The sequence below is a fragment of the Nyctibius grandis genome, chromosome Z (genome assembly GCF_013368605.1).
Source record: "Nyctibius grandis isolate bNycGra1 chromosome Z, bNycGra1.pri, whole genome shotgun sequence".
Taxonomy (NCBI): domain Eukaryota; kingdom Metazoa; phylum Chordata; class Aves; order Nyctibiiformes; family Nyctibiidae; genus Nyctibius; species Nyctibius grandis.
Window position 1 is genome coordinate 24,300,919 of NC_090695.1, and position 13,421 is coordinate 24,314,339.

The 13,421-nt window shown below is 38.6% G+C and overlaps 1 protein-coding gene across 1 annotated transcript in view; it reads left to right on the plus strand.

Moving 5' to 3' along the window:
* ARSB (arylsulfatase B) overlaps positions 1 to 13,421 on the plus strand; it is a 72,788-nt gene that overhangs the window by 36,968 nt on the left and 22,399 nt on the right. The window contains exon 6 of the mRNA XM_068423238.1: positions 7,847 to 7,917. Coding sequence (XP_068279339.1) covers positions 7,847 to 7,917 — 71 coding nt within the window. The remainder of the gene's footprint in view (positions 1 to 7,846; positions 7,918 to 13,421) is intronic.

Below are 13,421 nucleotides of genomic sequence, written 5' to 3' on the forward strand. Positions count from 1 at the left end.
AGAGCCCAGTTAGGTGTCTCTGCAGTCTGCATCTGGAATTGGGCATGTGGGAAATCTATGTAGACAGTAAACTCACTGGACATGGATTCTACTTTGATGGTTTGTTAGCTCAATACGGGACCTGTCAGGCTGGCTTCAAGTCTAACCATTTGAATAGCTCTGTATCATGCTGTGCAGTGACTCAAAAAGCCTGTGAGGTTGAGTACAAAAGTAGACCTGACTTGCTTCCAGAGAGGTTGTGGTGTTATGCTGGATTTAAGCAAGATGAAGCACTCAGGAGCACAGTGAAAACATGCTCAGATGGCTGGAAAAAAGAGGCAGCTTAGCTCCAGTTGGGTTGACACTGAGACCAAGTTAATGACTTTAACTGGGCTCTCTCTGGCTCTATGCACCTCTCATGCTTTCTGGATTAACTGGGATATCCCAAACCCCATTAGTTCAGATAATGGAGAGTCTTCTGTGCATTAAATGAAAGATGAGTTAAATCCCATACATTTTTCCCCTGGAAAAGAACAATAAAAATGGTATCACAAATGCTGGATACTGGGGCCTCTTGGCATATCTGAATATGTGCTTATTACTGGTGCATTGGGCTCAGCAGAGTAAGTAGAACAGAATGTAAAAGAATAAATGAAATATGCATTAAGTAATAAAGGTAATTTTTTCACTGGAACAAACTATTGAAAGAAACCCTGGTGTTGCCCCTTTGTGATATCTTCAGTCAAGATTTATATTCAATCAGTCCTTCATCTTCAAAGCTTTTCTTTTATTCTAATATTCTTCTATTCTAATAAAATGGATTGCAGAGTCCTTAAAACCTGAGTTGCTTCAGAATTTTAAACTTCTGTCACCAACCCTTAGTTTTGCAAAAATTGCATGGTGACATTGGTTTAAATTCCTTTGTTTTTTCTTCTGTGCTACATGTGATGTATTCATTGATTTGGTTAAATCCTATTGTCTGTGTTCTTAGAAGCTATATGTATTTTAGTTGGTCTTTGAATATAGTTTTACTTTGTGTAAGAATCATTAAGATGGAAAGCTTAATACTGCTAAAGCAGAATAAAAGGACTAGCAATCCTATTTCCTACATTCCATTCATCTGAGAATTAGTGTTTTGTTTCTTTTGATAGTCTTTGTTCTGTTTTTATAGCAGTCAGACAATATTATATTATGTGTGTTACAACCTTTTGTCCCCTTCTCAGGGTTCCCACCCCAGCTTGCAGGAGAAGTGTAGGTATTTATGTAGCAATGGCTGAATTGTGTGCAATTTTCTACATAGTGCGTTATGATAAACAGTGATTTTTGTGTGTCTTAGCATCCTAGACTGTGAATTACAGGAGTTAGTTCCTAAACGAGCATGAGCAGGAGTGTTTGGGTTAGGGACTGAGATGAGAAATTGAGAGTTAGAGCAGGCAGAGCTGAACCCATCTACCCATCCCTGGTTAGCCCTTAAAGTTAAAAACAAAAACAAAAAACCAAACCCAAACCCATAAAATCCCCATATCTTGAGTTCAGAATTGTTTTATTTGTATCTTCAGTAAGATTACCTGTTTTGAAACTGCTAAGCTTTATTTCTTTCTCAGTGCTGCCTCTGTTTCTGAGGAGCTATGGTGTGGTTTTCTGTACCAGCCGGAGTTTGCAGAGAGCTCATGGCCTTGTGCCCAGGTGTACTTGTATGGCTCTCTTCCAAGTGGAAGAAGATAAGGATGTGTATAAATGAGGCCAGGGACCATTAACTACCGGGAAGGAATGAAGACTCCTGTCCAGCCAGAGACAGTAAAATACTTCACATGTCGATGTTACTGTGGGAAAACAGCATCAGCCAGATCCTCGGGTACTCCTAAACTGTAGACTTTTCTTCCAGCTACCAGCAGAATTCCTGCCTAATTCAGGTTCAGTTTCAACCAGGTATTCTTTGTCATGGACTGATCTTCTCTGATCAGGTTACTTCAGCAGGAAAACTATACGTGGGGAAGGATAGATACAGCTGTGTATCCCCTGCCTGCTCCTGGCACTTGAATCTTAGCTCTTCATGGAGGGACTGAATGCAATGTTTGCTGGCACTGCTAGGGAATAGTTGACCCCCAATATTTTCAGTAGTGCCAACTGGAGGGCCTCTGTCCAGAAGGGGGGAAGAAGGTCAGTTTTTGTGAATTGTTAAGCTGCTTTTTGGCTGACCTTGCAGCTGAAATGTCAAATTTCACATGGTTTTCCTGTGTAATCAGGAGAAATGAGTGTATTAAATTTCATGATCATAACTCAAAAGGTCACTTGAATATTGGATAGCAAACGATGAAGGCACAGTGCCCTTTTGGTGACATCTGATGGAAAGTTCAAATATGTTGCTCATAATGAGTGAAATTAAGTTTTGCTAAGATTCTACCTCATTTGAAAAAAGTAAAGTAATAGCCAATCCCCATGTTACATTTTTTTTGTAGCCAAGTTTAATACAAGTAGCTGCATATGCCTCTTGTGATTTTTTTTTAGTGGACTTTTAATCCTAAACCTACTGTTTCATGTATGTGTAATCAGAGGGAAAAAGGTAATAAATTTGGAACCTTGATTTAGATATTCAAAAGAATGTATGAGACAATGCAGATAGATACTCTCAGAAGTCACAAAAAATGTGGGATCCATTCCAGTATCTGTCTGATCTCTGTCTCTAAATGGTCAGTTTTCAAAGGATGTGTTCTTAATATGATATTTATATAATACATATGAATAATATAATTCTGAAACTAACTACATATAAATATATAATTTTTAATATAGATCATTATATAAATAATATAGAAATTATATATCAATTTTGAAATCCTAAAAAAGATTAATTTTTCTGTCATGATTTTAAGGTGATTGGTAGTCCAAATTAGGAATTGTGTTAACATGACACTGATTAATACTACGTTCTTGTAGTAAATAGAAGTGCTGAAAACCACCTGCGTATACAACTGTTTGCTTTGTGCTTCCTCTGCTTAATTTTGACTTGAAGAACCAGAAGAAAGTTAGGAGCAAATGGCACGAAAATATAAGAGTTCAGGGGTACCTGTTTCTTGTGGACAAAAACATCTTCTTTTGCATTCTTTTCAGCTAGCTATACTTTTAAGTTTCTTTATACAATGCATGAGACTGAGGAAATACAATGTTATTGTTCTCATTGTTTGAACTTCTTTTCTTAGGTAAAAATTTGCATGCTACTTAAAAGCTCTTTGAGAGGGACTTTGAACTCCAGAGATTGTCTGCTCTTCCCAAATTAGTCTGCTGACCTAGTGGTGTAGGAAATACAATTGCAACACTGTACCAGTGAGAGACCTAATAGAAGAGAAATGTGATTTTATTTAAAGTAGAACTGAAATAAAGCAGGTTTTACTTGCACTTTCACGGTGCGACACCCTCACTCTCCAAAAGGTGTGTGTCTAAGGAGTCTGTCCAGCAGCCAGGCACCAGGGCAGGGGTTTTCAAGCCATCTATCTGGCAGCCAGGCACCACGGTGCTTGTGACCAGATGCTAGGCCCAGGATCTGTTGTGATGGTGCAGAGGTCGAGGGACACCAGCTATGAAGTCCTTCTAATATCTTTTGTGTTCTTCTTAGGTTTGTAACCATGAGGAGGTTCTGGTTATGCCTTTTTGTACCCTTTTGGTGCTGCTTCTCTGTCCTGTACCACCTCTGTGAGTCACCAGGTCCCATCACTGGTTTGTCTTCAGATGTCCCTGTCCTGTGAAACTGGCCTAGGTGTGTTGGGGTCTTGCTGACCTGCTAATCTGGGTGTCGTTAACACAGGCTGTTAGGAGAGCACTTTCCCTGCTGTGTGTTTGTGCTGTTGTCTCCACACACAGATCTTCCCAGTCTTTCTCCATTCTTGGCCTTTCAGCTACAGTTTTCTACAGTAAAATATAGTAGGCCACCAAAAAAACTTCTGCGTGAAAAATTTTGTTGCAGCATATCTTTAAAGCAGTAGTGCCTAAACTTTATTTTCCTCCAAGTACCTTTGGAATTAGACTTAACTTTACCTTTAATGTCTCTAACTTCTTTTCAAAAATAGTTCAGGATAATATCAACCCGTTTTTGGATATTCATCAGACCATTCCAATCTCAGGTATAAACCTTCTACATAAATCCTAGTAGACTGTACTTTTCCAATACCTTAAATTACCGTGGGTAACACTACAATATAGCTGGAACTGCTAAAACCATGTACATATTAGAAATTATTTCTGAAAATACAGTGATAATATCACTAATATATTTTACAAGAATAGTAATTGAGAATACTAAGAACAGTTAATAGAAAACAATACTAAAATGCAACTAGTCAAGGAATCTAAACTGTAATGCATGTTACCAAGCAAGTATCTCAAAAGACACTTGAGTTTCTAAGAAACATCTGTTCTCCAGATGCTTGCTACTCTATTGAAATCGAGACACTAAGCAAAATAATTTTCCTTATGTAGAAATTTGCCCTGGCTGATACATTGTTTTGATATATTTTGGTTTTCAGTACTGAATATCTAGTATGTCTGTGCTGAGAAAAAGGATTTTATTTTGCATTAACAGGAAAATGGAAAACCAAATGGTAGAGCACATGAAGCAGTATGATAGGCACTGAGGGATTCAGGATAAAATGCAGTCAAAATAACCAATATTTCTTCAAAGCTTGTTAGCAAGCATGAACTTTCAAGTTTTACTCATACATTTTGCAGGGCAAGTTTCAGTTTTATATTTTTGAAATGTGGGAAATACCGGAATTGATTGGATGAAGTAAATGAAGATCAACTTGAACTCTTGTGTATCAAGTGCTTACATTCATTTTAGAAATTAAACACCTGTTTGAAAAAAATTGTCATTGTTGTGGTGTATATTAATGCTGAAGAAAGAGCAATCTAAAGCCGAGAGTAATGTTTATTTCCAGCATATCTGAAATATAATTAGTTTAGGAAAGCGTGTACAGACATGACCAGAGAAATACAATACATGGCAAGGTTATAAAGGCTCAGATTTTGCTGAGTGACACTGAGGATGTTTTTGTGCAAGATAAACATATTTACCCTGAAAAACCTTGGATTCCTTCCCAAGGACACCTTCTGCCTATTTAGCAACAACAAAAGTGAAAGATGGTATGTAGATGTTTGTTCACATTCAGTAAGGAGTAATAGATCTTTCTGTATGCTTTTTAAACTTTACAAAGCAGAAGATAGAACGACATTCTCAGCATAAACTAGCTGATTCTCATACCAACTCTGAAGTTAGTCCATATGCTTTCATCAGGGTGTTCTTACATAGAGGACTTTTTTGGAAACAATGCCTTTTAAATGCTTAATTAAATAGTCAGTCAGATATGGTAGAATAATAACCAGACAAAATAAAGAGTTCTTTATTTTTAGGGAGAGGAGCAATGTATTAGAATATTGGCATCTAAAAATAAATATTCTAAAATTAGACCATGTAAGATATGGTTACACTGGAAGCTACTAAAATACAAAGGCAGGATTCCTTAGAGTATCTTGCTGCTTTCTTATTCTAGCTGTGTTGGCTAGGCTACATTCCTGATGCAAAATATCCTTTTGGTTAAAATATCCTTAAGGTGAATCTGTTGTTGAGGCTGTGTCTTTTGAGGGGACTAAGGTCAGCATGGAGCTCTGTAAATGAGAAGGAGGACAGAGTTTAAGCACAGGGAAAGGGAACTCCACTACAAGTGTGAATTCTCTGCTTCTTGTCCCCAGGATGTTGTTTCTGTCTTCCTGATGTCCTTTTCGGTCAGCCAGCCACATTCATCAACGTACAATGCCATCCTCTTTGCTCTGGCTGTTGATTTGTGAATATATATGCTGGTTATAAACCTCCATGTGTGCAACAGAATTATTGGAGTAACACCCAAACTGAACAAGCAGTTCAGTACCAGTTAATAGTGCTACAGAGCTTAATGCAGTAGTACTATAAGCTTCAGGGAGTATATCTCATGATAATACATATATCACATTTCCAAATTACTAATACTGATATTCTATCCCAGAAAAAATGGATTCAATAAAAATGACAACTGCAGCATGAAAAGCTTAAATTAATGCAAGTGTAATCTGTATATTTTGTGTTCTATCAGCTGTGCAGTAACATTCATAGCCATGTTTAGTGTACAGTATCCACCCTCCAGATTAAACACCATAAAGGAAATTACCTTTGATGATATCATAATAATACTAGTGTGCTCAAACAGCATGAATATCCTTGGTTCTGACATTCTGTCTACCGTGGTACTGTATGAATATTGGATATATAAACAGGAGAAGCACATAGGAGTAAGTTACTTCTTTCTTCTGTATTTGACCCTGGTGGAAGATACTAGATTACTTAGCATAACTCTGGTGTTTGCTTTCTTTTAAAAGGATACTGAAAAATGTAGATACAGCTCAGAAACTGCAAAATAAGAATATCTCCCCAAGCAGTTACTGCAGGGTCATTCACATGCTATAAATTTGCATCCTAGTTTAACTTGTAACTGGTTCATGTTACTGTTACCTGTGAACAGATGGCAAAAGGCATGCTTGACCACAGCTGTAAATGGAGCACCCAGAGACAGTAACAGTCTATTAAATCTAAGATAAAATTTGGTTAAATAAGGCCAGGCATTCCTTAGGAATTCCTTAGTTAGGAGTGTGACTACTATAGATATTAGAGTGCTGGGAGAGTTAACCTTTCACACAGATTTTCGGAAAAACATTTTTGTGGCAGTTTTTGTACAATGAATTACTAACACTGTAGGTTAATTATTTTACTTCCTCTGTATTAATTGCAAGGCTGTATTATCTGAACACATTTAATCTTTAATCCAGTCCTCCTTGTTAATTTTGTACTTATTCAAAATGTGTAGCATGCAAAAATGGTTTTAGAAATGGAATAGAACAATATTAATTTTAATTAGTTGCTACTGAAAATTGTAAATTACAGGTAAATATTGTTTAGTTATATATTTTATGTATTAAAATAACAGCCATTTTTGAGGTTTCCACTAAGTTTTTTATTACCTGATTTTTTTATTCTTAATGTCAAGAGGTTTAGGGGCCCTGGTTGAATTTTTGAGTCTTAAATGAAGCTCCTTAACAAAAAGAAAACAATTTAACTTATTTGGAAGTTTCTAAAAAGATGTGTCTAGGTTCACTGTCAGATAATAAAATATTGTTGTGTCACGATGTAGCCAAGGTCTTTCTAATTATGTCTTCCTACTCATGTTGCCCTTTATAAGGAGTAAATTTCTTCTACTTAGTTTTTTAGGACTGGGATTTACTTAACTCAGAATTTTTGGGGTAAGTTCAGAGGCTCATTCCACACCATTCCTGTGTAGCCAATGGCTAGAAAAAGAGGGATGATTTTTTTTTTTTCCACGAGAAGGTTCAGAGTATCTGATTAATCTTTGTGACCTCAATTACAAATTGAAGATGGGTTTTTTGAGGGGTAGCCAATGCCTCCAGTGTTTTTTGCGGCACCCAGCCAAAACGCTTTCAGCACTCATTCAGGTATGCAGAGAGAATAGCAAGTGCCGTGCCAGCTTATCCTGTGAAATTTGATTTTTAAAGTTGATTATTGTAAAACCCTGGTTTGGTAGGGCCACTTCTGTACTGTGTAAATTTATGAATAATCCCAGTAAACACCAGTGAAGTCAGGGAAGACTGATAGGGGCAAAAGCCGTTGCTACTAGGCTGGAAAAGAGCATTTAGATTAAAGTTGATAGCAATTAGTTTATGGTTATGAGCTCATTCTGTATTAGGATGACAAAAAGCCTTAAAATAAAACATGCAGAATGCTAATGAGCTGTAGAAGGAAATTAACATCTCCTTTTGAAATCTCTCCTAGTGAAGGAAGACCTTCCCCCAGAGTGGAACTGCTGCATAACATAGATCCCATGTTTGTGGATGACTTCCCATGTGAGTATGCTACTGATTGTTCAGGACTTATTAAACATACAGTTTATCTTCTGAACACTCCTTGTTTTCCTTAAGTGAAGTATTTCCTTCTAGGTGAAACAAAATAGAGTAGGATGCCTTCTGCTTTTAAGTATATAGCTTTAAAATACAGAAACATCATCCTCCAGGTGCTGTAAGTGCTTACTGAATCGTGACCAGTGCACGCTTCCTGTTTCAGAGAGCTCTGAAGCACTGCTGAGTAATGAATAAAGTACTCTGGGATGTGGAAATGTTGAGGAGCAGCCATGTGCCTGAGGTGCACAGGGAGGCATGCTGCCAAAAAAACATACCAAACCCTGTCTTCAGTGTTCCAGGTTGGCAGATAGCTCTCAATGAACCGCTTGCCCTAATGCATCTTGATACATCAATATAATACGACCTTGCAAATGGAAAACTTGAGTGTGTGAGAAGCTGAGAAGTTCCAAGCCTTGTGATTGCTTTTGTTCCATAATCACGTGGGTTGGATCTTTAATACCAAAATCACATGAATTGGAGCTTATGTTTGCCAATCCTATAGCTCTTTAAGCACCATCTGTTTTATGATTCAAAATTACTTAGTTTGCTAAGGACTACAAAGTTTTCAAGCAGAGATTTTTTCATGCAGAACATTGGAACAGGTCCTTTCCAGGGTTTTTATAGCATTACTCTGTTTCATTAAATAAAGAAGTAAATCCAGGCAGAGGAAAAGTAGTGCAGTGGGGACAGTGATCTGTTGCCTGCAAGACAGATACATGTTGTGCTGTAGTAAGTGGATGGAAAGGGGTAAGGTGGCCTTCTGCAATGCATATCTGATTCTGTGGTGCTTTTCTCAAAAGGAGCAACATTGTGCCTATCTAGTGCTGGCTGGGCAGCACTGCCTGCAGATAATTCCTACATACTGATGGAATTAAGGTGTAGCTACTCCAATTTCCCTTCAAAGGATGCTCAGTGAGTCGTAGCATTCCTGTACGATGTTATACCTTGATGTGGTATTCTCTGGCATACTTCAGAAACCGTCTTTTCTTTGTGGGAACTGCTGTGTTTGAGCTCAGCAGAGGTGTTTGAGTAGACAAATTCCTGGTGTAAATAGAAAGGGGATGAGCAGGGGAAGTTTTCAGGAGCCGAAGCTCAGGAAATACTTCCCTGGATTGCTTCCATGATGCCACTGTGATGATGCTTCACTGTTTGCTACATATGGCATGTCCTTACTTTTTGTGTGTATTGTGTGAGCTGTGGACAGGGAGCGGGGCAGGTGGGCAGAAGCTGTAGTAAGTGGAAGTTTTATGCTGGATGAGATGTGACTTTTAAGGATCATGAACAGAGGAAGGAGTATGCATGCCTGTAAATTTACAGTGTTTTTATGTATCTTTCAAAACTGGAGTCATTAAAAACAAAAACATAACTCTTCACCCACATGTCCTTATGCACCATATAGGGTTTCCCTGTCTCTTCTCAGCAAATGCCTAAAATTTTGGCAAGTTACTTTGTGCCACCTGGTTTACTTTCTCCCCTAATAGCACTTTGGTCAAGAACAGGTAGAGCTGACCTCCAAATTAGTATACCTTACATTTTTCCTAGTTTTGATTTTATAATACCATTCTTAAAGGATTTGAGAGTAAGTAATTGTATTTCTGGTAGGTTTGACAAGATGTATCACTGCTATATATGACAAAATACACATTAAACTGTGCTTTTTCAGATTGCTGTTGTTTTAATTAAGATACTATTTCTAATGCAACAGAGCATGTTGATTTATAGTCCACTGTTAGGGACAAGAAATCCAGCTTTCTTTGTACTTCATCTATTATCATAATGTGCTCAATTTCTTACAAGTTAACTAGAAGTTGGAATGGTTTCGTGCTTTGCAGGATGAGTCGTTGTATTATTTATTATTCTGTTTTTGACCCAGCTAGTGAAATTATGCTTTGTCATATAAGGATTAAAATTTCTATTTAGCAATCTGAGTTATTAGGAGTAACTGTATATGTATGTTAACTGAGCTGATTTCTACTTAGTGTCTGTTTTTCATTTGTTCAAACTGAGTCATAAGTTTAGAATTAAGATCCAGATAAATGATGTTGGCATCTCTACTATGGATAGATTAGGGAGACACAAGGCTTGGAATATGTAAGTACTTTCATATTTTCAGCAATCATGTCTGTCTTCATAAAAAAAAATCTTAAAGTAAACTGCCCATACAATCTTCCTATCACCAAGGTGATAAACTGTGTGTCACTCTGGAGTCTTGCTCTTTCCTTGACTGTTTATTGTTTCCTTGATCTAACTGTTTTGAGATCAGAGTACTCTTTTGCCTACAGTGCTAAAACATATGTATGTAAGTTTTGCTGGGTTCTTTCTCACCTCCTGTGTAGTCTTTGGCCTTCTTTACACTCACCTTGCCCTTGTCCTAGTCCACCAAAAAGATCACATTACCTAAATCATCTTGTGTCAGATTAAGTATTCATATTGTACTAATACATTCTTTTTTTTTGTAGAAACTGAATTAGAAAGTAAAAAAATGACTGGAAGATACAGATTAGCCAAATCTTTGGGTTTGCAGAGTACTGTGGAAGAGCAAAGAGGAAATTAAATCTCAAGATACTGTTAAACATAACCAAAAAAACTTTCAGGATTTTGTGCATAATCAGGCGAGTTCTGATCATAACATTATTAAGGAAGACACTGTGCTGTCGTAGTTGTGCACACATAGGGCATTAAATTATTCTTGCACTTGCACTCAGTGCAGGTTCAGTGCTCCTGAACTTTTGAGGGCTTTTGTGTATAATGTATACATTCTTTCAGCATAATATTTTTATTTAATGGATGCATTTATCTTCATCTCTTTCTGAATAAACTGATACTATATATTTTTAGTAGCATGACTGATGGAATGTCTCATGCAATTCATTGATTTTTTTTTTGACTGAAATAGGAAAACTGAGCTTTGTTCTGTTCAGATTTTTTACACCAAAATAAGCATTCCTTCAGGGAAGAATTTGTGCAGAAGACGTTAATTAATTTAGGTCAACTCAAGTGTTACAGACAAGTATTTAACAAGACGTTTATTTAAAGGTAGGACATGCTATCTTGATTACAGAGCTAACTACATTTTTGCTGCTGTAGTCTGTTAGAACTGACCTTGACCTGCGTGTTTACCACTCACGGGGTAACATCATATAACTTTTCAAGTTCTCAGACTGAGCGCTGGTTTCTAACCTCTGGGCATCAGCTAGGGTTACGCCAGCGGATCTGATGAATCTACTGATAAGCATCTACTTACCTTTTTTCAGGAGGTCATGTCCAGTGGTAAGTACTATAGCCCTACAGGAGTCTTGTATCAAAGTACTGTACTTCTGTTGTTAATACTGAACCACGTAAGAGGGAAAACATTGTGAACTAGTTTGTCTGCAGTTCCATTTTACAAAAAAATGCTGACAGGTTTTATTTCACTGACTCTTTCAAGTAATCATCGTCATTGTCACAGGGCAGACTTTCTTTCCAGTGGTCTGAAACATATTGCAGTGTTTTAGACTGTAATTCCTCATTTGTCGTCTTCAGTGCTAAAAAAGGGGTTCTGGTCCCTGACCTCAGGCTTCTGACTTGTGGCAGCCCCATGAAGTGATCAGGGTTAAAACCAATCTTTTCTCTCAATGAACTGATCTGGTTTGCAGTGCAGACCTACAGCAATTGTGGTGATGTAAGGAGGAGTAAAAAACTAGGGTGGGATCTCCAAAAACTAGAATGAGGAGGAGGGTGGGTTGCAGTCTTTGTAGTGAAGCCAGTCTGGTAGTAAGCTATTGCCAAGATAGCCAGCCTGTCCTCTCCCTGTCTCCCATCCCTTCCTCCTTCCCTTGGGTTGGATCTGGAAATCACATGGTGACAAGATGAGTCTTCTGCCAGATCAGCCTTCAGACTATTCTGGGTGACAAGGGGAAAGAGAAGGAAAGGTTTCTACCACATCAGCCAGCTGAATCAACTTGCCCTGTAGCTGTATGACTGGGAGCAGGGCAGGGAATGTGTGGTTGGTGGTAGATGGAGGGACTGGCCACAGGACCCGGCAGCTAAGATCAGCTCAGGCCACCGGGAACCTCAGGCAGAGGCAGTAGTTTCATGGAGCTTAAGCTAGTGGAGGTCACCGCTGCTCCCAAAGAGGAAATCCTGCCTCCCACAGCGCCTCACCACCACTCCCCTCTCTTGCGGGTCACCAAAACCACTCACAGAGCCAGGATATGAACCGGGTCAGTATATTGGTTCAGATTTTAGTAACCCTTTTTTTTCTTCTTCCTTTGGATGTGTGTTGGACAGCCAAGCGTTCATTTTGGCACAAAGGGTGAGACTAGAAGGAATTTTGGGGGACAGGTGAGACTGATTCTGTTGGCTCTGAAATTAAGCCCTGAGGTTTCTGCTTCATAATATGTGATGGAGTGGTCCAGCAGGTTTCTGCTGGGGATGTGCTCCGCTTCCTCCCCTCCCCATTCCCAGCCGCACACTCCTGGTGCTTATTTGGCATCCATTCTGGCACTCCTTGGATACCTCCATGGACCGATCCAACTTGCTAGGCTGGTTTTCCTCTGTCAGGTAGGTTGAATCTGCTCATTGAAGGGGCTGATGGATGCCAGAGGCAGTGCAAGGTGGGGACGAAGAGGGCTGTGCGGTTGGAAGCAGGGAGGCAGAGGGAGAGCCAACTCTCCTAGCACTGTCTGGCTGCTCCTAGAGCCAGAGCCCCAGGGCAAAGGAGCAGGGAACCGCACCTTCTGCTTGGACCTCCCTGTGCTAAACCAGTCTGGTGAGCTCTGCAGATGGAGCTGGACCCAGGCTCCTCAAAGGTGGTTGCTCCTCTGCCTCCTTGCTAAAAGCCATTGCTTTTGTCTTTCTGGTTGTTTCTTCATCACCTTGTTGGTTATTTTCAAAAGTGATGAATACATGCCTCAATTGCTGGGTCTCAGTGTAGGTTTGTAATTTATTAGAGAGTTTGCAATTACATAAAAGCAGGACATTGGTATGAAAGATCTACTGTCTTCCAGGTTTGGGTCTGAAACGTTCACATTTTCTGTTAGTTTTAAGAGTTTTGTAGCACAATAGGAAAATAAAAACAGAAAGCTAAAATTATGTTGAAACAGAGTATAATTTTCTCTGTAATGTGTAGGTTAAGAAAGCGCAAATAAAATGCATAAAGTAACTTAAAAGTTGCATAAATCAAAAATCTGATTTACATGCATTGGAAAGAAAAAGAAACAAAATTGTTTTGCCCTATTTTTGTGACTTTGTCTTTAAAAAAAAAAAAAAGCCAAGTTGTTGATGGTTTGGCAGCTGTGCAGGTGACGTCAGTTCTTCCATTGTGAAAGATCTGCTTTCTTTTAGACAGCCTTATGGCATTTCATCAAGTTTTGGTGATTCAGCTGAATTAAAAACCAACTGGATTTCAGTCTAAATTCCCCTAACTGCTAAACCAAATGTATTTCTGACCACACAGTCATTGCTAGATG